Source organism: Phalacrocorax aristotelis, unplaced genomic scaffold (assembly GCF_949628215.1).
Source record: "Phalacrocorax aristotelis unplaced genomic scaffold, bGulAri2.1 scaffold_50, whole genome shotgun sequence".
NCBI lineage: Eukaryota > Metazoa > Chordata > Aves > Suliformes > Phalacrocoracidae > Phalacrocorax > Phalacrocorax aristotelis.
Genome location: NW_027441151.1, coordinates 1 through 22,126, shown reverse-complemented (window position 1 = coordinate 22,126; position 22,126 = coordinate 1). Strand labels below are relative to the sequence as shown.

At 70.8% G+C, this 22,126-nt stretch overlaps 4 protein-coding genes and 1 long non-coding RNA gene across 12 annotated transcripts; 2 read left to right on the top strand and 3 right to left on the bottom strand.

Annotated features, from left to right (window-relative positions):
• The first annotated feature begins 1,808 nt into the window (after positions 1-1,808).
• Positions 1,809-9,746, top strand: STAG3 (STAG3 cohesin complex component). 7 transcript variants are annotated; one of them, XM_075080161.1, is made up of 24 exons: positions 1,818-2,053; positions 2,130-2,203; positions 2,322-2,445; positions 2,519-2,617; positions 2,686-2,765; positions 2,966-3,073; positions 3,960-4,059; positions 4,145-4,256; positions 4,805-4,908; positions 4,995-5,249; positions 5,425-5,625; positions 5,941-6,011; positions 6,332-6,419; positions 6,506-6,586; positions 6,671-6,763; positions 6,834-7,397; positions 7,722-7,867; positions 7,941-8,069; positions 8,217-8,407; positions 8,805-8,955; positions 9,033-9,068; positions 9,229-9,316; positions 9,434-9,496; positions 9,610-9,746. In XM_075080161.1, the coding sequence occupies exons 1-24, from the start codon at positions 1,904-1,906 to the stop codon at positions 9,616-9,618; spliced, it is 3,117 nt and encodes a 1,038-aa protein (XP_074936262.1). In that variant the 5' UTR covers positions 1,818-1,903; the 3' UTR covers positions 9,619-9,746. The 7 variants fall into 7 exon arrangements, with proteins under 7 accessions (XP_074936261.1, XP_074936263.1, XP_074936265.1 ...); XM_075080166.1 differs by lacking the exons at positions 9,033-9,068; positions 9,229-9,316; positions 9,434-9,496; positions 9,610-9,746 and having other exon boundaries at positions 1,822-2,053; positions 4,995-5,084; positions 5,160-5,249; ... (2 more) ...; positions 7,296-7,397; positions 8,217-8,854; XM_075080165.1 differs by lacking the exons at positions 9,033-9,068; positions 9,229-9,316; positions 9,434-9,496; positions 9,610-9,746 and having other exon boundaries at positions 1,819-2,053; positions 6,834-7,014; positions 7,090-7,217; positions 7,296-7,397; positions 8,217-8,854.
• On the bottom strand, positions 5,987-8,309 carry LOC142050968 (uncharacterized). The gene is made up of 2 exons (XR_012658235.1): positions 8,227-8,309; positions 5,987-8,100 (listed from the first exon to the last, which is right to left on the bottom strand). It is a non-coding gene; the product is annotated as an uncharacterized LOC142050968 (long non-coding RNA).
• AP4M1 (adaptor related protein complex 4 subunit mu 1) lies at positions 9,643-13,185 on the bottom strand. 2 transcript variants are annotated; one of them, XM_075080169.1, is made up of 16 exons: positions 13,095-13,185; positions 12,736-12,800; positions 12,543-12,637; positions 12,357-12,463; positions 12,175-12,271; positions 11,805-11,915; positions 11,630-11,710; positions 11,482-11,544; positions 11,235-11,301; positions 11,096-11,149; positions 10,878-10,984; positions 10,712-10,803; positions 10,575-10,619; positions 10,448-10,498; positions 10,256-10,373; positions 9,643-10,022 (listed from the first exon to the last, which is right to left on the bottom strand). In XM_075080169.1, the coding sequence occupies exons 1-16, from the start codon at positions 13,175-13,177 to the stop codon at positions 9,834-9,836; spliced, it is 1,425 nt and encodes a 474-aa protein (XP_074936270.1). In that variant the 5' UTR covers positions 13,178-13,185; the 3' UTR covers positions 9,643-9,833. The 2 variants fall into 2 exon arrangements, with proteins under 2 accessions (XP_074936270.1, XP_074936271.1); XM_075080170.1 differs by having other exon boundaries at positions 12,357-12,423; positions 13,095-13,153.
• Positions 13,186-13,218: 33 nt separating this feature from the next.
• On the top strand, positions 13,219-18,670 carry MCM7 (minichromosome maintenance complex component 7). The gene is made up of 15 exons (XM_075080168.1): positions 13,219-13,392; positions 13,518-13,597; positions 13,955-14,119; positions 14,212-14,336; positions 14,582-14,762; positions 14,840-14,977; positions 15,454-15,603; positions 15,685-15,799; positions 15,910-16,041; positions 16,326-16,409; positions 16,487-16,880; positions 17,100-17,183; positions 17,262-17,430; positions 18,041-18,150; positions 18,324-18,670. The coding sequence occupies exons 1-15, from the start codon at positions 13,362-13,364 to the stop codon at positions 18,526-18,528; spliced, it is 2,163 nt and encodes a 720-aa protein (XP_074936269.1). The 5' UTR covers positions 13,219-13,361; the 3' UTR covers positions 18,529-18,670.
• Positions 18,671-19,627: 957 nt separating this feature from the next.
• COPS6 (COP9 signalosome subunit 6) lies at positions 19,628-22,121 on the bottom strand (the record flags this gene model as incomplete). Its single annotated transcript, XM_075080159.1, is given in 9 exon segments — positions 19,628-19,876; positions 20,121-20,221; positions 20,608-20,700; positions 20,929-20,940; positions 20,943-21,042; positions 21,335-21,382; positions 21,516-21,578; positions 21,686-21,774; positions 22,079-22,121. Coding segments are annotated over 9 exon segments (690 nt in total), but the record flags the coding sequence as incomplete, so codon positions are not given.
• Positions 22,122-22,126: the final 5 nt, after the last annotated feature.

Below are 22,126 nucleotides of genomic sequence, written 5' to 3'. Positions count from 1 at the left end.
GGGACCCCAATGCCGTCGGGGATCCCCAGGACACAAAGGACTCCCCAGCTATAGGGGGTTATAGGGACCCCGAGCTATAGGGGGCTATAGGGACCCCCGGCTACAGGAGGGCTATAGGATCCCCTGGCCGGCCCGCCCATGTGGCCGGTGGGGAACCCGGGCCACGCCCCTCGCACATGCCGGCCGGGGGGGGCGGGGCCGTCCTGCCCTGCTGCGCCTGCGCGGTGAGTCGGCGCAGTGCCCCGGGCCGCGCGTGCTGGGCCTGACGTCGTTGTTGGGCAGCACGAGGCGAGGCAGGACAGGGCGGGGGGGGGGTGGGGGGGGGCAGGCGGGCACGTGGCCTCGGGGGGGTGGGGTGTGAGGGCCCCAGTGTGACTCGGGGGGGGTCGGGAGGGGCCTCACCCCCCGCAAGTGTCACCCGGCGGGGCCTCACCCCCCCGCTTAGGGCGCCCTGCGGGGTCGGGGCCTGCCCCCCGTGCCCCTGGGGCAGGCCTGGGGCCCTCGTCCCCTCCTCGGTGGCCCCGGGCAGGGGGCGTTTGTACCCCCCCGGCCCAGGGTGTTGGGGCCGAGGGGTGCCCCCACAGCCCCGGGCCCACCCGCCTCCCGTCCCCAGGCCCTGCCGTCGCCATGCCCCCGCGGCGCTCAGCCCGCATCCAGGGCGCTCTCTCGAGCTCCGGCTCCTCCACCGGGCCGGGCACCAGCTCCAGCCCCTCACCGGGGTCTGCCGGGGCGCAGAGCAGCTCCCCGCCGTCGCCGCCAGCCCCCGACAGCCAGTGAGTGGGGGGCTGGGGGGGGCCTCAGCCAGCCCCCAGCTGTGCCCCAACACCGTGCTGTCCCCCAGGGACTTCAGCAGTGCTGACTCTGGCAGCGACTTCGAGGACACGCTGCGGCTGCGCGGCAAGCGGGGACTCCACCGGGCGCTGAGCCACGGCCCCGTACGTCCTGCCCCCCTTCTGGCTGTGTTCCCCATCTTGGGGCTGCTCTGAACCTCTGCCGTGTCCCCTCATGCCAGGTCTCGAAGCGTCCCCGGAGGAGGGAGCCCAGAGGGGACGGGAGCAGTCCGGCCGTGAGCAACCCAGAGCAAAGCACCCTCTTTGAGGCTGTCAGGTCGGCCAAGATTGCCATCGAGGTAACCCTGATCACACAGACCCCTGGGGAGCCCCAAACACCTTGTGCAGGGACACAGGGCCACGTGTTTCTCGAGTGGGGCACTGGGGTGTCCCCAGCCAGCTGCTGTTCAATGCTGGCTGTCCCGTGCCTGCAGACGGTGGTGGATGACTGGCTGGAGACCTACAAGCAGGACCGGGAGACAGGGTTCCTGGAGCTTGTCAACTTTATCATCCGTTCCTGTGGCTGCAGAGGTGGGGGGGGGTCCCTGCCAGGTGCTCTGTCCCCTCTGTGCTGCAGGTGGGGGGGGCCCCCCCCAGCCCCCCCCCCAGCCGAGGGACCTCTGTTTCACCCCTGGCTGTCCCAGCAGGCTTGGTGACCCCAGAGATGTTCAGGCAGCTGCAGAACTCAGAGATCATCCAGCAGCTGACGGAGAAGTTCAAGGAGGTGCTGGTTGGGCACGGGGGAGGTGGCAGCGGGACCGGCGGGGGGCCCAGCTCACCCCGTCTCCCACAGGATTCGGCCGAGTACCCGCTCTCGCTGCGCACCCAGCCCTGGCGCCGCTTCCGGGCTGGCTTCTGCGAGCTGGTGGCAGCGGTGGTGCGGCAGTGCCAGTACAGCATCGTCTACGATGACTTCCTGATGGACGCCCTCATCTCCCTGCTCACCAGCCTCTCCGACTCCCAGGTGCGGGCTTTCCGTCACACCAGCACCCTGGCAGGTAGGCAGCTCCACGGGGGGCTCCCCGCGGGCTCCCCACGGGGGTCCCCGCTCCCACTGCACCGCTCTCCCAGCCATGAAGCTGATGACGGCGCTGGTGAACGTGGCGCTGGGTGTGAGCCTGCACCAGGAGAACAACCAGCGGCAGTACGAGGCTGAGCGGAGCAAGGGGCTCGGCCGCCAGGCCACCGACAAGCTGGAGGCACTGCTGGAGAAGCGCCGGGAGGTGAGCGGCGGCAGCGGGGGCTGAGCCGCGACGGCGCAGGGCTGGGCCCCACCTGAGCCCCACTGTGTCCCCCCAGCTCCAGGAGCAGCAGAAGGAGATCGAGAACATGATGAATGCCATCTTCAAGGGCGTCTTTGTGCACCGCTACAGGTTGGGGCGTGGAGTGTGGTGTGGTCAGGCTGGGAGGGCAGGTGGCAGCGATGTGGGGACGGGGACATGGCACCGCTGGGGACCGCGGCATAAGCCCAGGCGCTGCCACGTGCTGCAGAGACGTGGTGCCCGAGATCCGTGCCATCTGCATGGAGGAGCTGGGGACGTGGATGAGGAGCTACGCAGACTCCTTCCTCACTGACGGCTACCTCAAGTACATTGGCTGGACGCTGCACGACAAGGTGGGCAAGGAACGGGGGGCCGGGGGCCACGGGGCCGGGCTGGGCATCCTCCTGACGGTCCCTGTCCCCGCAGCAGCGGGAAGTGCGCCTGCAGTGTGTGAAGGCGTTGCAGGGGCTGTACTGCCGCCGGGACATGGCCGCCCACATGGAGCTCTTCACCAGCCGCTTCAAGGTGAGCGGGGTCCCGCGGGGGTCCTCCGGGTCCCTGCAGGGCGTCACCGACCACATCCCCCTGGCCAGACCCGCATGGTGTCCATGGTACTTGACAAGGAGCCCGACGTGGCTGTGGAGGTGGTGAAGATGCTGACGCTGATGCTGGAGTGAGCACGGGGCCGGGGCCGGAGGGGGACGTGGGGGCACGGTGAGAGGGGACGGGTGCTGGGGCTGGAAAGCACCCAGCGGATGGGGTCCTGCCACGGATGCAGGGCCCTGGGGACACTGCCCTGCAGCGAGAACGGGGACGGGGGAGCGGGGCTGGGGGACAGGAGGAGCGGGGACCCCCACCGTTCCTCCTGCACAGGAACATGGAGGAGGCGCTGACAGAGGAGGACTGCCAGAGCGTCTACCCTGTGGTCTACGTCTCCAGCCGGGCGCTGGCCTCCTCCGCCGGGCTTTTCCTCTACCGCAGGTGAGCAAGGGCCGGTGCCTGGCACGGGCAGTCCCACGCCAGAGTCTGGCCCCCAGCCCACCCCTGCCCGGCACCGGAGCTGCTGTCACCCAGCCACAGCCCTCACAAAAAGCTGAGCGTTTTCTGCCTGCCAAACCCTGACTCAGGCTCAATTTCCTCCCCACTCCACCACGGGGAGCATCTGGCCAGCGCCCAGCGGAGGCCAGCAGACAGGCTGCGTTCGTCCCAAGCTCCTTAACACCGTCCTTAACGGGAACGGGGGGGCGGGGGGGCCCGGGGCAGCCACATCCGGCCGCGGGGTCGCCGCGGGGCAAGCGCGAGCCCAGCACGCGCTGGGTCAGCTGCCCGAGCCCCGGCCGCGTCCCGCTCGCACGCTCGCGCTCTCGCGCCGGCCTTGGCGCTCGGCAGAGGGGGCTGGCGGCGCCGTGTTTATCTCGGCGCAGGCCTTGGTGGTTCTTGGCAGAGGCGGTGTTTGGGCTCGTCACGGCTCCGTTCCCCGCACACTTGGGGCAGCGGCAGCTGTGCGTGGCGTCAGCCCAGGTCCTCCCTGTCCCCCGGGGCTCGGGCTTCGGGTGCCGCCCCAGGGCGGGGGCCAGGGGTGACCCCCGTGTCTGTGCACCCTGGGGCTCTGGCCCCAGAGCAGGGAGTCCGTGGGGCCCCCGTCTGTGTCCCTTGGGTTTCTGGTCCCTGCGTGTCCCTCAGCTCTGTCCCGAGAGCAGGGGGGGTCTGTGGGACCCCCGTGTACCCTGTCCCTTGGGGCGCTGGCCCCAGTAGATCCTGCTCAGTTACTTGGGATCCCCGTGTCTGTGTTCCCCCGGGGCTCTGGCCCCTCGCACCCAGCGTGGGCACATGGGACCCCCGTGTGACCCCGTGTGCACGTCCCCAGGCTGCTGAACCCGCAGCGAGAGGCGGGCAGGGAGCGGTCTCGCGACGGGGACAACAGGACCTTCTTCCGGCTCCTTCTGGCCTTCTTCCTCGAAAGCGAGGTGAGAGTGGCCACGGGGGGCCCAGGAGGGCTGGGGGGGGCCCTGCACACCATGACAGCCCCCTGTCCCCATCCCCTGTCCCCAGCTCCACGAGCATGCAGCCTACTTGGTGGACAGCCTGTGGGACTGTGCCGGGACCCGGCTGAGGGACTGGGAGACCATCAGCGCTTTGCTGCTGGAGGAGTCGCCCACCGAGGGTACAGCACTACTGGGAGGCACTGGAATGTGCTGGGACATCACAGAGGAGTCACTGGGAGACACTGGGATATGCTGGGACATTGCTGGGACTAAGTAGGCTACATTGGAACACCGTGGGACACCCTTGAGGTATACAAGGACATCACTGGGACGCACTGGGAGATCCTGGGATGCACTAGGGTGTGTTGAGTGATCACGGTAAGGCACTGAGGCGCTGCTGCAATGCACTGGGACGTACTGGGACATCACTGGGAGACACTGGGTTTGCTGTGGGATGTCCCTGGGAGATGTTGGGACATCGCTGGGAAATGCTGGGGTAGGGAGGCACTGGGGTGTCGCTGGAACATCAGGGGACATGCTGGGGTGCTGCTGGGTTGTGCTGCAACATTGCTGAGGCACTGGTGGGTGGTCAGGGGACATACTGGGTTTGTTGGGACGCACTGGGACCTGTGGGGATGCCCTGGGACCCCCTGGCACAGCAGTAGGGGTGCTGGGCTGCACCCCAGCCCCCCATCCCCCCCCACAGCCTCCCCGTTCCGCCCCCCAGGCCTGGTGGACCAGCAGGAGAAGGCACTGGTGGAGATCCTGGCAGCCAGCGTGATCCAGGCAGCCGAGGGGCAGCCCCCAGTGGGCCGTGGGCCGGCCAAGAGGGTAATGGGGCTGAGGAGGGCACGGGGGGGCCCCACCAGGCCGCCCTGATCCCCCCTGGCCGCCCTGAGCCCACCCTCTGCCCCCAGCCCTCGGCCCGGGAGCGCAAGGCGCAGGTGGAGGAGAGAACCCGGCTCACGCACTGCCTCGTCCCGGCCCTGCCCCAGCTGCTGGCCAAGGTGGGGAGATGGGGCCCCCACTGCTGCCGGGGACCTGGGGGGGTGAGTGCTGACCCCCCGACTGCTGCCCCCCAGTTCTCAGCCGACGATGAGAAGGCGGCTCTGCTCCTGGAGGTGCTGCGCTGCTTCGACCTCAGCATCTACTGCACTGGGCGGCTGGAGAAGGTGCTGCCCCCTCGCCCCCTGGGCAGGAGCCGGCCCCCCGGGAAATGGGGCTGTGGGGACGAGATGCCGACGGGTCCCCCGGGCGTCCCCTTCGGGACGCTCTGTGTCCCCGTCCCCACTGGGAGGCCCCGTGCCCCCCCACCCACGTCCCTCCTGCAGCCCCCTCTCCCCACAGCACTTGGAGCTGCTGCTGGGGCAGCTGCAGGAGGTGGTGCAGAAGCACACGGGGCAGGCGGTGCTGGAGGCCGCGTCCCACGCGCTCCACGTGCTCTGCAACCCCGAGCTCGCCCTGCACGGCCGCGGGGACCTGGTGCGCAGCCGCCTCGTTGACCAGCTGGCCGACAAATTCCACCAGGAGGTCGCCGAGCTGCTCCAGGTAGAGGGGATGGGAGAGGGACCCCGAGCCTGGAGCGGGGCCGTGGACTGCTGGGAACAGGACAGGGACCCCAGGGCAGGGACTCACGCTCCAGGACAGGGACGGGGACGGGAGAGGGACCGGGACCTGTAGGGACAGTGGTGGCCCAGGATGGGGCATCGGCAGGGAAGAGGCGGTCTGAGAGGTGCTGGGTGGGGGGGGAACCAGTGAGGGCCCACGGGGAGAGGGGTGTCCCCAGCCTGGTGCGGGTCCCCGACCCTGTGCGGTGTGTCTCCCACCCCACGTGGGGTGTTCCCAACCCCGGGCCCTGCCCAGGCCTCGTCCCTGGACGAGGAGGAGGTGTACAGCATGGCAGCCACACTGAAGAGGATCGCCGTCCTGTTCAAGTGAGTGGGAAGCTGTGGGGCCACCCCACCCTGCTGCCCACATCCCCAGGGGTGCCCCAGTGCCCTTGTCCCCCTCCACGTGCCTCCCCTGTGCCCTGTCCCGTGGCATCCTGTCCCTCTGCCCTCTGTGTCCCTGGCACTCTGTCCCCTGCCCCGTGTGCTCTCCGTGTCCCTGTGCAGTGGTGTCCTATGTCCCCAGTGTCTTGCCCCTTGCCCTGTGCGTCCCGTGCCCCATCTGGTCCCTGTCTCTCTGTCCCCCAGCATCCAGTCCCCTGCCCCACATCTCCCCTCACCCTGCTGATGCCACCCTGTCCCTGCAGCGCCCATGACCTGACGCCCTGGCAGCTCTTCGAGCCCTGTGCCCAGCTCCTGCAGCGCGCCGTGGACATGGGCGAGGTGCCACCGCAGGTACTGCCCTGGGGGCACGGTGGTGACACCGTGGGGGCACAGTGGGGCTCCTCAGCACTGCGGCCGTCCCTTGGCTGCGCCCGCAGGTCCTTGTCCCTGCCATCACCTGCCTCCACTTCCACATCCTCTGGGAGCTCTCGCGCCTGCCCAGCACTGATGTCCCTCAGGTGAGCAGGTGGCACGGGGACGGCCACGAAGACAACTTGGGGCAGCCCCCGTGTCCCTAAAGGCCACCGCGTCCCCCTGCCCAGGGGCAGCTGCAGAGCCTGAAGACCAGAGTCACCTCCTTCTGCTCGCTGTGCCAGAGCTGCCTGTCCGACATGGACGCGGGCGTCCGGGAGCAGGTACGCAGGGGCCAGGGAGATTGGGGCCAGGGGGGCAGGCCTGGTGCTGAGCCCGTCCTCGTGTCCTCAGGCCTTTGTGGTGCTCAGCGACCTGCTGCTGGTCTTCGGGCCCCAGCTGCCACAGGACGGGCGGGAGGGGCTGGCCCCGCTGGTGCTGCTGCCCGACGCGGGGCTGCAGTCCCAGCTGGCCGCCTTCCTCATGGACCATGTCTTCCACCATACCTACAGCCAGGAGGAGCTCTCGGCCACAGGTACGTCCCCTCTGTGCATCCCAGGGGTGTCCCCTCGCGATGCCTGTCCCCTCACGGTCCCCCTCCTGCCTCCAGAGGACGGCGAGAACCGCATCGAGGAGCTGCACCAGCGCCGGGTGCTCCTGGCTGGCTTCTGCAAGCTCATCGTCTACAACGTGCTGGAGCTCAGCGCCGCCTCCGATGTCTTCAAGCACTATGCCAAGGTGGGGGGCGCACGGGAGGGCTGTCCCGCTGTCCCCGCAATGGCTTGGAGACATTGGGCCCCGCCACCTCCTCCCCAGTTTTACAGTGACTATGGGGATATCATCAAAGAGACGCTGAACTGCACCCGGCAGATGGACCGACAGGAGTGGGCTCGCACCCTGCTGCTCAGCTTGCAGCAGGTACAGTGCTGGCTGGGGGGCTCTGGGGGTGCCTTGCGTTGTCCAGGAGGCTCTGAAAGCCTCTACGGAATCCGGGGGGGGTCTCCAGGAGAACTGGTGGCCTTCGGGGTGCTCTAGGGAGGCTCCAGGAGATGTGGATGGGGTTTGGGAGGGTGTCTCTGGAGAGGTCCAGAGATCTGCGAGGCTTTAGGTGGGCAGTCTGGGAGACTTCAGCGGGGTGGGTAGCATGCAGGAAGCTTGGGGGCTCCAGAGGGGTCTGGGAGGTCTCCAGGTGGGCCTGGGGGTCTCCAAGGGGTCCTGCACTGACCCTCTGCCCCTGTGCAGCTGATGACAGAGCTGCTGCTGCAGCAGGGCCCCGAGATCCGAGCGACCGAGTCTTTCCAGGAGATCCGTGACCTGGCGCGGCGTTTCTCCCTCCTCTTCAGCCTCCACCAGCTCCGCAACCGCCCGGCGCTGTTCAGCATGCACAAGTGCGAGGGGCCGGGGGGCCGGGGGGGCCGGGCTGGGGCTCAGCCTCCCCCCTCATCCCTCCGCCCCGGGCAGGGAGGGGATCCAGTTTGCCTTCCAGGAGCCTGCCGGCCCTGGGCTGGGGCTGCCGCCCCTCAACCTGCCCTTCCTGGAGGTGCTGAGCGAGTTCTCGCCCCGGCTGCTGCGCCCCGACAAGGCCCTGCTGTGAGTTGCGGGGGACACAGGTCCCCGGGAGCTGGGGCGGGGGGATCCCATTTGGGTCCTCAGGGCCCACCTGGGGTTCCCGGGGGCCACGTGGCATCACGCAGTGCCCCGCAGGTCACCCACCGTGACCCCCCTTTCCCCCCACAGCCTGGCCTACCTGGAGAAGATGTGCCAGGAGCGGCAGTGGCTGGCGCTGCGGGATGCGCCGTGGCCGTCCCTCGTCGCCTACCGCAACTCCCTGCAGCCGCAGGAGGAGGGGGGCTCGGTGAGCAGCCGCAGCACAGCCCCCCGCCCGCGCCCCCCACCTGGCTCCGCTGCCAAGAGACCCCGCGTGGACGGTGAGGCGGGGGCTGAGCCCTGGGGGACCCTGTGTCCCTGGGGGCTGCGTCACCCCCAGCACCGGGCTGGGCCGTGCGGGGCTGGGGAGGCTGGTCCCGCTCTGTCCCTCGCTGGGGGGACCCTGGCCCGAGGCTGGGACCAGTCTGAGGCTCCCCAGTCCACAGCGAGGGTCACCACAGGGCAGGGAGCTGAGAGGCGGCAAAGGTGCCGTCACCTCTGCCGGAGCCAGACTGTTCTTCGGAGGGGAGGGACCAGGTGTGGGGACAGGAACGGCGTTTGGGGGCAAGGATGGGGCTCAAGGAGGGGGATGGGGTGTGGGGCAGGGGACACAGCTCAGGGACAGGGATAGGGTGTGGGGATGGGGCAGGGGTCCCCGTGTTCAGCCCCCTCCTGCAGCCCCCTCGGAGCACCCTGACTCCAGCCCGTGGCCGATGAGCCGCCTGCCCAGCCCAGCCTTGACCTCCACGGTGCTGCGGGGCAGCCCCCGGCCCTCCCTGCCCCGGCTGCCAGCACGGGACTCCAGCTCCGACCCCAGCCTCCTGCAGAGGTGAGCGGCTGGGCTGGGGGCCCCCGGGTGCCCCCCACCTGGGCCGCCCCCCAGTTCCCCATCTTCTCCTCTTGCAGCGGCTCCCTGTCCCGCTGGTGCAGCAGGGTGAACCGGTGAGCGAGGGCCGGGGGCCACAGGGTGGGCGTGGGGGGTACAGGGGCTGCTGGGGCGCATGGGATGGCCACCAGAGAGGGACCAGGGTGGGCACTGGGTCTGCGGGGAGAGAGTCTTGGTGGGGTCCTCCGTCCTCCACCTCACTCCCTCCCCCCCCAGGCTCAGCCTGATGGTGGAGGAGGAGGAGGAGAAAGAGGAGGTGACAACTGAAGAGGAGAGCAGTGAGGACACCCCAGAGCAGGGCAGGGTGAGGCCACCCCACCCTGAGGGTACCCCCAGCCCCCTGCCCCTGCAGGGGTGGGGCTGGCAGCGCTCTGGGGTGCCCCCACCCCACCCAGCCCCAACCTGCTGCCCCCCCACCCAGACTCTAGTGGCCCCCCAGGACCAGCTCCAGGACCTTTTCAACTCCACCATCCTGGGCATCGAGGTGAGCCAGGGGGACCGCACGGGGTCCCCTGGGGAAGAGGGACCCCAAAGGAGAGCGCCTTCCCCCGACTTTGGGGGGGGGGGTGGTGTCTCACAGGACCCCTCCCCCCACAGGACGTCTGAGCGAGGGAGCCCCAGCGGCGCGGAGCAGTTTGGTGCCTGTTTATTGTTGTTATGAGCCCAAATGTGGGGGAGCCCAGCTCCCTGGGCCCTGTTTGGCCACGGTTAATAAATACTCGGTTGACAGCTGGTGTCGGGGCGCAGCTTCCCCTTTCGGGGGGCAGGTCCCCGCTGTCGGGGCCCGGCAGGGCGCGGGTCTCGGCAGGGGGGGTCCCCGCTCAGAGGCGCAGCACGTAGGAGTCGCTGTGGGTGAGGTAGCGCACCCAGCGCTGGGGGGGCCCGGCCGGCCCCGGCAGCCGCACGAAGCGGACGTGCAGCCCCGAGCACGTGTGCGTGGGCAGCTCGAAGGCCAGGTTGGCCGGGCCCAGCTCCAGCAGCGACGCGCGGCTCAGCCCCGGCACCTCCAGCTGCGGGGAGGGCGCAGGGGTGCCAGGACAGCGCGGGACACCGGCTCCCCCCCCCCCCGCCCCGAAAGGGACACGGGTCCCTGCCCATCCCCAGACCCCACGGTCACCCCCAAAAGAGGGACAGGTCCCCAAAGGCTCCCTAAGGAGCCAGGGGCCATGTCCCTGCGTGGCCCCAAGGCCCGGGGGAGCTCCCTGCCCAGCCCCCCGCACCCCTCAGTCCCCCCGGCCCTCACCTTGAAGAGCGCGGAGAGCTGTGACCCCCCCTGGCAGCGCGGGATGTCCCAGCGGATGGACTTGGTGCCGGGCTGCAGCTCGGCCCTCTGCTCGGGGCTGCTCAGCTCCTGCGCCAGGCTGGGGGGGCACGGGCGGGGTGAGGGGTGGCGAGGCGCGGGACAGCCCCCAGACCCCCAAACGCCGGCACCCACCTGCTCACCCCCTTGGGCACGGGCAGCTGCAGGCGGACGTTGAGGGCTTGGCTGGAATTTGGAGTGGGTGGGGTGGGTCAGGGGCCAGGCTCTGCCACAGCTCCCCCGGCCCCCCCCAGGCACCTACCTCTTGGGGGGCAGGTCACAGCGGAGCTTCAGGTATAGCCGGAGCCTGCAGGGAAATAGGGATGGTTGGAATTGGGGTCACCCCCCGGGGGTGGTCAGAACGGGGGGGTGAAACCCCCTGTGCCCCCCCCCCCTCACCTCCCCGTGGGGTCCTGATCCACGGTGGGGAAGAGGCGGAAGGGCAGGGGCGAGGGGATGTCGTCTGCCAGCTGGTACTGCATGAGCGTGAGCTGGGGGAGATGGGGCTCAGTGGGGGGCTTCAGCAGCACCCCCCATGTCCCCTGGTGTCCCCAGAGTCCCTCACCTCCCCCTGGCTTGGGGTGACCTTCAGGACCCTCCCGCTCTCGAACTCGTCCAGCTTGACCGAGCTGTGGAAGGCGCATTCGTCCACCCGGACGGCTGTGCCGTAGCCTGGGGGGGCAGAGAAGGGCGCTACGGGGTGGTGGGGGGCAGCCAGGGCTGTTCAGGGGGTGCTGGGAGGACAGAGGTGGGTATTTGGGGGCTGCCGGGGGGGGAGCTCACCCCGCAGCTCGGACTTGCCCACGCAGAACTCCTCTGTCAGCCCGATGCGCATCTCTGTGGGGACAGGGAGGGTGTGGGGTCACCCTGGGGTACGGCCCTGGCTGTCCCCGACCCCCCCGGTGCCCCGGCCCCCCCTTACCCACGCAGCTGGGCAGGTAGCACTTGAGGCGGATCTCCCCCTGGACGTCCACCTTCATGGGTGTCCCCTGGGGAGAGGAGACGTGGGCTGAGCTGGGGCAGGCCGGGGCGGGTAGATGATATTTCAGGAGGGTCCCAGGGGGTGGGGATGGGGCCTGGGGGCGGTGGGCAGAGCCAAAGCACCCAGGGGACATGGGGTGATGCCCCGGGGACAGGCAGGGGGGCAGGCGGTCCCCATCCCCACTCACGTTGGCGGCGATGACCACCGTCAGCCTCTCTACCACGTCCACAAAGACCTCGTTCCTGGTGCCCTGCGGCCAGAGAGGGGGGTCAAGGCTCGGGGAACGGACGGACACAGACAACGGGGAGGACACAGGGACACTGTGGGGGTCCTACCTGCTCCCCCCGGGGCGGCAGCACGGGGCGGCTGGCAGCCGAACTGGGGGCCACCTTGCTCTGCTGCGTCTCGGCGCCAAACTGCAATGACACAGCAGGGGACGCTGGGTTTGGGCACCCCAGTGGGGCTGGGGGCGCTGGGGGGGGGGGCATTGGGGTGTGCCTGGGTCCTCACCAGCCCGATGGAGCCCAGGTCGAGGAGGCTGAAGGGTTTGGTGGCCACGGGCTCCGTGTGCATGAAGTTGCGCAGCACCTCGGGTGCCGTGGTCTGGATGTAGCCGTAGTCCTGGGAGGGGTCAGGGGGTTGTCACCCCCCCGAAGCCGTTCCACATGGCCCTGGGGTGTCCTCTGCCCCCCTGGGTGTTCCAGTGGGGTCCCTGTGACCCCCTGAGCTGTCCCCAGTCCCGAGGGGGTCTTCACCATCCCAAGGGGTGTCCCCCGTTCCCTCCAGGGAGCTCCCGCCACGCCAAGGTGTCCTCAATCCCCCCGCAGGGTGTCCCAGCCTCACCCGGCATGTCCCCAGGCCCCCCCCCAACGCCCCCCACCAGCATCTCATCCAGCAGCTCGTAGATGAGGGCGAAGTTGAGGCTGACGTTCTTCTCGCTGAGAGGCCCGCAGAAGTCCCGCAGCAGCGTCACCAGCCTGTGGCAGGACCCGCGTCCGTCAGGGGGGCCCTGTCACCCCCCACTGTCCCGCGTCCGTGTCCCCCCCCCCGGCCCCCCAGTACCTGTTGAGGAACTCCACCAGGGTGAAGGGCGACGCGTCCGGCGTTGTGGTGGCCACGAAGTAGAGCCCTGCATGCCGCACGTGGACAAAGTGCCGGCCTTCGTGTGCCTGGGGGGGCACGGTGGAGCCGTGACCCCTGCAGGACCCCCACGGAGCCCCCCCGTATACCCCTCGGCCCCCCCCTTACCATGAAGACAGGGGCCTGGTCCCCCGGCAGCGAGGTGATCCTGCGGTAGAAGGTGTCAGCGAGGTCCGTGCTGGTGCCGCAGGTCTCCCCGCGGACTGGGGGGGTTAAGGAGAATGCGGGGGACACGGGGGGGGGGGCCCTGGAGGGCCCCCTAAGCGGGGGGACCCCCGGGGGTGCAGGGGGTGGAGGATACAGTCCTTGTGGATGAGCCGGTCACCCTTGGAGGAGAGGATGAAGATCTGGGACAGCATTGCCAAGCTGCAGGGACGGGGAGGGATTGGCGTGGGGTCCCCAGCGCCCCGAGCCCCCCCCGAGCACTGCACACCCCAAAGCCGCCTGCCCGAGCCCCCCCCGGGCCCTGCCCCAGCACCCCAACCCCTGCAGCGCCCTGTGCCCAGGCCCCCTCCCAGTGCTCCGCGCCTCCCAAGGCTCCCCCCCCCGGCCCCTCGTCCCCCTCCAGGCCCCCGCCCCAGCGCCCAGCCCCCCGGCCGCCCCCGGCCGCGGTCCCTTTAAGAAGGGGCGTGTCCAGGGCCCCGCCGGGTCCCCCCGAACCTGCGTGCAGCCAGGCGGCTGGCGGTCACATGACACCGCCCGTAAAGGGGCGTGACCTGGGCCGGGCTGTCGCGCACCGTCATTGGTGGGGCGGTGCGGAGGCGTGGCCTGCGCCAAGCCGGGGGTGGTGCCGGTCACGTGGTGCCGGTTTTCGCGCCACTTTTCGTTGCGGCGGCGGGAACCGGAGCGGCGGCGCTGACCCTCGCGGGGACCTGTACCGGAACCGGAACTGACCTGACCCGGCCCGGGACCGACCCGGACCCCGCTATGGCGCCACGCGACTACGCCGCCGAGAAAGGTGCGGGGGGTGGGGGGAGCGGGACCGGGGCCGCTCCGGGACCGGGGCACCGGGGCACCGGGCCGGGACGCTGTGGCCGAGACACCCCCCCCACACACTCTTCTCTCCCCATATTCCCCCCCCAGAGAAGGCGAAGCGGTTCCTGCAGGACTTTTACCGCGATGGCGCCGACGGCGGCAAGGAGTTCCCGTACCGGGAGCAGCTGGTGAGAGCGGCCGCCCGCGCCCCCGGCGGGCCTGGGCTCGCGGTGCTGGGTGTCGCCGTGACCCCCTTCCCGGAGCCGACTCGGTGCCCCCGGCACCCCCCGGTGCCGGCTGGGTTCCGCCCCTCTCACCGTGACAAGCGGGGTCCCCCCCCCAGCCCCGTCCCCGGTGTGGGGAGGGGGAGGGGGGGAGCGATGTCCCCCAGCTCCGTCCCCCAGCTCCGTCCCCCAGCTCCGTCCCCCAGCTCCGTCCCCCAGCTCCGTCCGGGGTGTGTGTGGGTGGGTGGGTCCGAGCCCCCCCGGTGTGGGCGCCCCGTGGCCGGTTTGGGGTCCCCACGCCCCCCCTTCCCCCCCCCCCAGACGGCGCTGGCCCACCGGGAGCGTGTGGCGATGTACGTGGCGCTGGACGACGTGGCGGAGGATGACCCCGAGCTGGCCGAAGCCGTCTGCGACAACGCCAAGCGCTATGGCCGCCTCTTCGCCGACGCCGTCCACGAGCTGCTGCCGCTCTACAAGGAGCACGAGGTGGGCGCCCCTCGGGCAGGGGGCGGGGGGCACCCCTGCGGCCCCCCCTCTGACACCCCCCCCCGCCGCCTGCCACCTCCCTGCGTCCCCAGGTGTCCCGCAAGGATGTGCTGGACGTCTACATTGAGCACCGGCTGCTGCTGGAGCAGCGGGGCCGGGATGCAGGGGACGCCCGCAGCCCCCAGAACCAGTACCCCCCCGAGCTGCTGCGGCGCTTGTGAGTGCGAGGGGGGCTGCCCGTCCCCCTCTGACCCCTGCCCTGCTGCCCAGTGTCCCCGGGGAGTCCCTGCTCCTCTCTAACCCACCTTGCCAATTCCCCACCTCCCCTGGGACCCCATGGGCTGCCCCTAAATCCAACCCTCCCCTCTCCAACTCCCTCCTCCTCCTTCATCCCCTGTTCCCGTCCCTGCCACCGCTGCCTCCCGGCTAACCCCGGTCCTTTCTGGCCCCCCCCATCCCCAGCGAGCTGTACTTCAAGGCCCCCTCCACCACCAAAGCTCGTGTGGTCCGCGACGTCAAAGCCGACTGCATCGGGAAGCTGGTGACCGTCCGTGGCATCGTCACCCGCGTCACCGAGGTCAAGCCCATGATGGTGGTGGCCACGTACAGCTGTGACCAGTGTGGGGCTGAGACGTACCAGCCTGTAAGTGCGGTGGAAGGGCCCCGGGGTGGGCACGGGGGCCCTGGTTGGCCTAAGCCCACCCCCTCGGCTCTCCCCAGATCCAGTCACCCACCTTTATGCCGCTGCTGATGTGCCCGAGCCGCGAGTGCCAGACGAATCGCTCGGGGGGGCGGCTCTACCTGCAGAGCCGCGGCTCCAAATTTATCAAGTTCCAGGAGCTGAAGATGCAGGAGCACGTGAGTGGGGGGTGGGGGGCCTCTCCCGGGACCTTGGGGTGGCCCCGTGAGCCCCAGCTGCACCTGGAGGGTCCCATCTCTCCTGGGCCTCCTCCCATCCCTGCCCTTCTCTGGGGGTGGTCTGGCTCTGTCGGGGAGGTGACAGCGGTGGTGCAGCACCGCTGTGTCGCCTCCCCAGAGTTTCCTAGAGCTCGGGGCCTGCGCTGGCCTCGGGCTCTCAGGTTGGGGAGCCCCAAATCGGCCCCGGTCTCCCCCTGAGGTTTCCCAGTGTGGGGCAGAGCGGGACAGTCCTCCTCAATACAGCCTGACCCCGGGTCAGCGTTGTCACCGCTGGAGACGAGGAGGCGACGCCTGTGTGGCTTTGTCCTACCCCGTCTGCCCCACTCCGTACTGGTGCAGGGGTGGTTCGGGGACCGGGACAGGGTCTGGCGGTGCCCCGAGGTGCTGTGGGTCCCCAGCCCCGTCTGTCCCCACAGACCGACCAGGTGCCAGTGGGGCACCTTCCCCGCTCCATCAGCGTGGCCGTGCACGGGGAGAACACGCGCCTGGCCCAGCCCGGGGACCACGTCAGCGTCACCGGCGTCTTCCTGCCCCTGCTGAAGACCGGCTTCCGCCAGATGGCCCAGGCAAGCACCGAGGCAGCGGGCGGGGACGCGTGGTGGGGGCCCACGGCCACCCCGACCCACCACCACCCTCCTCTCCCCTAGGGCTTGCTGTCCGAGACCTACCTGGAGGCCCACTGCATTGTGAAGATGAACAAGAGCGAGGAGGATGAGTCGGGGGCCGGGGAGCTGAGCGAGGAGGAGCTCCGGCAGATCACAGGTGAGGCCGTCGGGCACCCGCCACATGCCCGACTCGGGGCAAGCAGGGCCTGGGGCTGCCCCACGGCGGGGCAGGTGGCCACCCCACGGCTTCCCTTGCTGTCTTTGCAGAGGAGGACTTCTACGACAAGCTGGCCTCCTCCATTGCCCCCGAGATCTACGGCCACGAGGACGTGAAGAAGGCGCTGCTGCTGCTGCTGGTGGGCGGCGTGGATCGCAACCCCCACGGCATGAAGATCCGGGGTGAGGCCACGCGCTGCGCTGGGGAGGGGGGTGGCCTTTGCCTGGGGTTCCCCCTGTCCTGTGGGGAGCTTTGGGGGTCCAGGATCAGCCAAGGGTCCAGGAGGTTGGGGATCAGGGTGTCCCACTTCACACAGGCGCGTTTAGGGTGGGATTAGGCCGTGTGGGACCACGGAGGGCGTCGTCAGCCGTAGCTGAGAGAGGTGGGACGCGGGAGCGTGGCAAAGCGGCAGGAGGGGAGCGGACTCGCCCCTGGCCTGCGGACTCGCCCCTCCCTTTTCCCCCAGGGAACATCAACATCTGCCTCATGGGCGACCCCGGCGTGGCCAAGTCGCAGCTCCTGTCCTACATCGACCGCCTGGCGCCCCGCAGTGAGTAACCGGGCTCCGGGGGGCGCAGGGTGCCCGCTCCCCCGCCCTCACCCCGCCGCTCCCCCCTCTGCTCCCAGGCCAGTACACGACGGGCCGGGGCTCCTCGGGCGTGGGGCTGACGGCGGCCGTGCTGCGGGACCCGCTGACGGGGGAGCTGGCGCTGGAGGGGGGCGCGCTGGTGCTGGCTGACCGGGGCGTCTGCTGCATCGACGAGTTCGACAAGATGCTGGAGGCCGACCGCACGGCCATCCACGAGGTGATGGAGCAGCAGAGCATCTCCATCGCCAAGGCGGGCGTGCTGGCCACCCTCAACGCCCGCTGCGCCATCCTGGCCGCCGCCAACCCCGCCTACGGCCGCTACAACCCCAAGCGCAGCCTGGAGCACAACATCCAGCTGCCCGCCGCCCTCCTCTCCCGCTTCGACCTGCTCTGGCTCATCCAGGACCGCCCCGACCGAGACAACGACCTGCGGTGAGCCGGGGGAGCGGCGGCCGAAGGGGGCCCTGGGGCGGGTGTGGGGCTGGGGGGGGCGGGAGGGTGGGAGCCGTGGCGTGGGTGTGGGGGGAGTCCGAGGGGCACGTCATGGGGCTGGGCTGGAGGGAGCATGGGGACCCGCAGGAGAGCCGTGGGGCTGGGCTGGTGGTTGTGGGGCAGCCCCAGCCCCACGGCTAGCCCCTGTCTGCCCCACAGCCTGGCCCAGCACATCACCTACGTGCACCAGCACAGCCGCCAGCCCCCCTGCTCCTTCCAGCAGCTTGACATGAAGCTCATGAGGTGAGAGAGGCTGCGAGGGCCCCCTCGTCCCCGCGGCCCCCTCGTCCCCGCGGCCCCCTCACCCTGCCCGACCCCCAGGCGCTACATCGCCATGTGCAAGCGGAAGCAGCCGGTGGTGCCGGAGGCTTTGGCCGACTACATCACGGCCGCCTACGTGGAGATGCGGAAGGAGGCCTGGGCCAGCAAGGACACGACCTACACCTCGGCGCGCACTTTGCTGGGCATCCTGCGCCTGGCCACGGCCCTGGTGAGCCCCGGCGGGGCGGGGGGCGGGGATGCGGCGGCGCTGGGCAGGAGCCGGGGGTCCCGGCTGGCCTGGGCCGGGCAGGGGGGGGACTAGGCAGGAGACGATGAGCCGAAGCAGGGCTGGACGGAGCCAGGCTCAACCCAGCAGCGTTGACCTGGGCTGGGAGCATCCCCCCACGCCTGTCCCTGTCCCCCCCCCACCCCTGTCCCTGTCCCCCTCCTTGTCCTCCACAAGCCCCGGGGCCCCAAAATGCTGCTTGTGCAGGTCCTGTGTCTGCTGCTGAGGCAGGACTTCCAGGGCCCTGGGTTGGGGGGGGCCAGTGTGGGGGCCGGTGTCCCCTCCTCTCCCCCCCCCCCCACCCGGGGTCCTTTCCCTGGGCATGGCCAGCTCAGGGCTGCCTCCGGCCCCCCTCCTCATCCTCCTCCCTTCCTGGGGTGGGGGCTGGCATCACCCCCAGGACAGGGGTGAGGGTGCTGGGGGGGGCTCCCAGTCGTCTTGGGGAATGCCCCGGGGCAGGGAGGAGCATTGGGACCCCTGGGTGATGTCAGAGGGTGCCAGGGGCTGCCTCGGGGGTGGGGGTCCCCGTTGCTGCTAATCCCCCGCCCCCCAGGCCCGGCTGCGGCTGGTGGACGTGGTGGAGAAGGAGGATGTGAACGAGGCCATGAGGCTCATGGAGATGTCGAAGGACTCGCTGCTGGGGGACAAGGGACAGCAGAGCCGGTGAGCAGGGGACATGGGGGGCGGCGGGGGGCGACAGTGCTCCTCCCTGGGCCCCAGCCTGCCACGAAAGGGGGTGGCAGCGCTGGGGGAGCCCCAACCCTGGGTTTGCCAGGAGGGGGCGGTGCCAGGGGCACCCCCCCTGACCCCCCCACCCGTGTCCCCCCCCACCCCAGGGTGCAGCGCCCGGCCGACGCCATCTTCGCGGCGGTGCGGGAGCTGGCGGGGGGCCGGGGCCGCGCCGTGCCCTACGCCGAGGCCCTGCAGCGCTGCCTGGCCAAGGGCTTCACCCCCGCCCAGGTCCAGGCCGCGCTCCGGGAGTACGAGGAGCTCAACGTGCTGCAGGTCAACCCCGCCCGCACCCGCATCGCCTTCGTCTGAGGGTGGGGGGAGGCGCGGGGACTCGGCCCCCCGTGTTGCTGCCGCCTCCTGGGGCCCAGCCCCCTCCCCAGCCCCCTCCCCGCCTTACAGCACCCTGTTACGTGCTTTTTTTTAACCAATAAAAAGGGTTTTTTAAAATGGTTTTAGTGGCACCACCAGCCTCTTCCTACCCCTGAAGCCCCCGGCCCAGGACCATGCTCGCCCCAGCCTCTTCCCCCTTGGCTCCCCAGCCCCTTCCCCCCTGGCTCCCCAGCCCCTTCCCCCCTTGCTCCCCAGCCCCTTCCCCCCTGGCTCCCAGCCCCTTCCCCCGTGGCGCCCCAGCCCCTTCCCCCCTGGCGCCCCAGCCCCTTCCCCCCTGGCTCCCCAGCCCCTTCCCCCTTGGCTCCCCAGCCCCTTCCCCCTTGGCTCCCCAGCCCCTTCCCCCTGGCTCCCCAGCCCCTTCCCCCTTGGCGCCCCAGCCCCTTCCCCCTGGCTCCCAGCCCCTTCCCCCTTGGCTCCCCAGCCCCTTCCCCCTTGGCTCCCCAGCCCCTTCCCCCTTGGCGCCCCAGCCCCTTCCCCCTTGGCTCCCCAGCCCCTTCCCCCTGGCTCCCCAGCCCCTTCCCCCCTTGGCGCCCCAGCCCCTTCCCCCTTGGCGCCCCAGCCCCTTCCCCCTTGGCTCCCAGCCCCTTCCCCCTTGGCGCCCCAGCCCCTTCCCCCTTGGCTCCCCAGCCCCTTCCCCCTTGGCTCCCCAGCCCCTTCCCCCTTGGCGCCCCAGCCCCTTCCCCCTGGCTCCCCAGCCCCTTCCCCCCTGGCGCCCCAGCCCCTTCCCCCCTGGCTCCCCAGCCCCTTCCCCCCTGGCACCCCAGCCCCTTCCCCCCTGGCGCCCCAGCCCCTTCCCCCTTGGCGCCCCAGCCCCTTCCCCCCTGGCTCCCCAGCCCTTCCCCCCTGGCTCCCCAGCCCCTTCCCCCCTGGCGCCCAGCCCCTTCCCCCCTGGCGCCCCAGCCCCTTCCCCCCTGGCGCCCCAGCCCCTTCCCCCTTGGCGCCCCAGCCCCTTCCCCTTGGCGCCCCAGCCCCTTCCCCCTGCGCCCACCCCCAGCTCTCCCAGGACATCACACGAGGTCAGAGCCATAATTCCCACCCTGACCTGATTTATTGCGGGGGGTGGGAACCCCCCCAAGGCGGGGAGGCTCAGAGCCCGGCTGGGGAGGGGTCCCCTGCGGCCCCGCCCCTAGAAGAAGAGCCCCCGCATGCGGCGGCCGATGCCCTGCCGGTCGTAGAGGATGTTGAACTTGTTGACGAACTGGTTCATGGTGTTGCAGGTTTTGGTGATGGTGCCCAGGTACGCCATCAGCCCCACGTCGTTGCATTGCTGGGGGGGGGCCGGGGGGGTGTTACTGAGGCGCTGCCCCCCCCCCGCCGCCAGCTGCAGCATCCCCGGGGCGGGGGGGGGGGGGGGGGGGGGCAGCAGGGACACGGCTCTGCCCCCCCACCCTGAGCCCCAGCAGGGACGTGGGGACCTGGTTTCCCCTCTCACCCCGCAGCTTCCCAGCGACCCCCCGCCCCCCCCGCGCCGGGCCTGGGGCCCCCCACCCCCGCCCCAAGCCCCCACTCACGTCATAGAAATCAGTCTTGAACTTGTCGGTGCTGAGGACGGGCAGGCAGTGGCACAGGGCGTAGGCTTCGCGCAGGATCTCGTGGTTGAAGGGCACCTCGCCTGCGGGGACCGCGTCAGCCCGGGGGCGGCCCGGGCCCGTGGGGCGAGCCCCCCCGCACCCTCCTGCGTCCCCTCGGGGTCAGCCCTGCCCTGGGGGACACCCCGCAGCCAAAGCCGCCCCCCCTCTGGGCCAGCGGGGAAAGCCCGGGCCCTGGGGCCCCTCCCCAGCCGCCGGGACCAGCCTGGCCCCCTCCCCAGCCGCCGGGGCCAGCCCTGGGGCCCCTCCCCAGCCGCCGGGGCCAGCCCTGGCCCCCTCCCCAGCCGCCGGGGCCAGCCCTGGGGCCCCTCCCCAGCCGCCGGGGCCAGCCCTGGCCCCCTCCCCAGCCGCCGGGGCCAGCCCTGGGGCCCCTCCCCAGCCGCCGGGACCAGCCCTGGCACCGACTCACCGGCCTCCGAGGCCCGCACGTACTCCAGGATCAGCTTGACGCGGCTGTGCAGCATCTTGATGGCGCTGTGCTGGGCGATGAGGTGCTCGGCCACTGCGGGGGGGCCACGGCCACATGTCCCCAGCGTCCCCCATGGCCTCTTGCGCCCCCCCCCCACCCCCGCCACCCTCGCAAGGCAGCGCCAGCCCCTTCGGGCAGCCCAAGAGCCGCGTCCCTGCGGCTGCTGTCCCCGTGCCCCTTCTCCAGGGCCGTGCCCCCCCCCGCCCCTGAGACCCGTCCCATCCCTGTGTCCCCCCGCCCGCCCCCCGCCGTGTCCCCAACCTGTGGAGTTCTCCCGCTGCCGGTCGCCGTCATTCGGGCCACGTGGTCGACGCCGATGCGCTCGGCCTCCTCGGTGGCCAGGGTGTAGGTCAGCTCCGCAAACAGCATTGTGGCCTTGGGGGGCACGGAGGAGGGGTGGGGGTGGGGAGAACACGACAGCCTGTGGCCCCCCCCCCCCCCAAGCTGCCCCAGACCCTCCCTGCACCCCCAGAATCCCTGTGGCATCAACCACCGCAGCCAAGTGACCTCCCCAGCCCTAACACCCCCTGGACCGCACCGTGGCACACCTAGGCTGGCCCCCCCAGGCCCTCTCCCCCCTCCCAGGGCCCCAGGCAACCCCTGGACCTCCCCCCCAGGAGCCCCCCCCAGCCCCCTTTCCCACCCCCCCCCCCCAGCCCTGACTTACCTCCCCGTTGATGATGTCAATGACGGACTCAAAGACGCTGACGGGCAACTGGGGTGGGGTGAGGGGGGGAGAAGTGTTTTGAGGGGGGGCCCAGACCCACATGGGGCGGGGGGGCCCCAACCACCACCCCCCCCCACCCCTCCATAGGCCAGGCCCCTTCCCCATCTCTCCCCCCACTCACGTCTGTGTGCTTCGTCATGGGGTTGAGCTTGAGGAAGAGGGGGCTCTCAATGATCTCACACACCTGCAGCACGGGGGGGGTGTGTCAGGATAGGGTGCACACCCCTCCCCCCCCATCTCCCCCACCCCCCCCGAGCTCTCCCCACCCCCCCAGCCCCCACCACCACTCGCCTGCTTGTGGACATGGATGTCGGAGGGGTCTGGGGGCCCCCCGGTCGTGTACCAGCCCAGGAACTCCAGTTCCTTGAACACCTGCTTAACTGGAGGGACAGGGAGGGGGCCTGAGTGGGGTGGGGGGTGCATCACCCCCACCCCCACTCTGGGGGGGGCAGGGGGACCCCATAGTCTCACTGGCAGCACTAAACACCTCTCCTCCCCCCCTCCCCCGACAGACCCTGTCGTGCACATACACACCCCTCCCCTGACATCGCTCAACTACAACCCCCACCGGCAGTCCGGGGCCCCCCCGGGACAGCCCTGATTCCCCCCCCCAGACAGCCCAGCACCCCCAGAACCCCCTGGAGCAGCCCAGGACCCCCCCGGACCCCCCCCCCGCCCCCTCACACTGCTCCTCCTTGGTGTAGTAGTACTCCTTGTCGATGAGCACGTGCC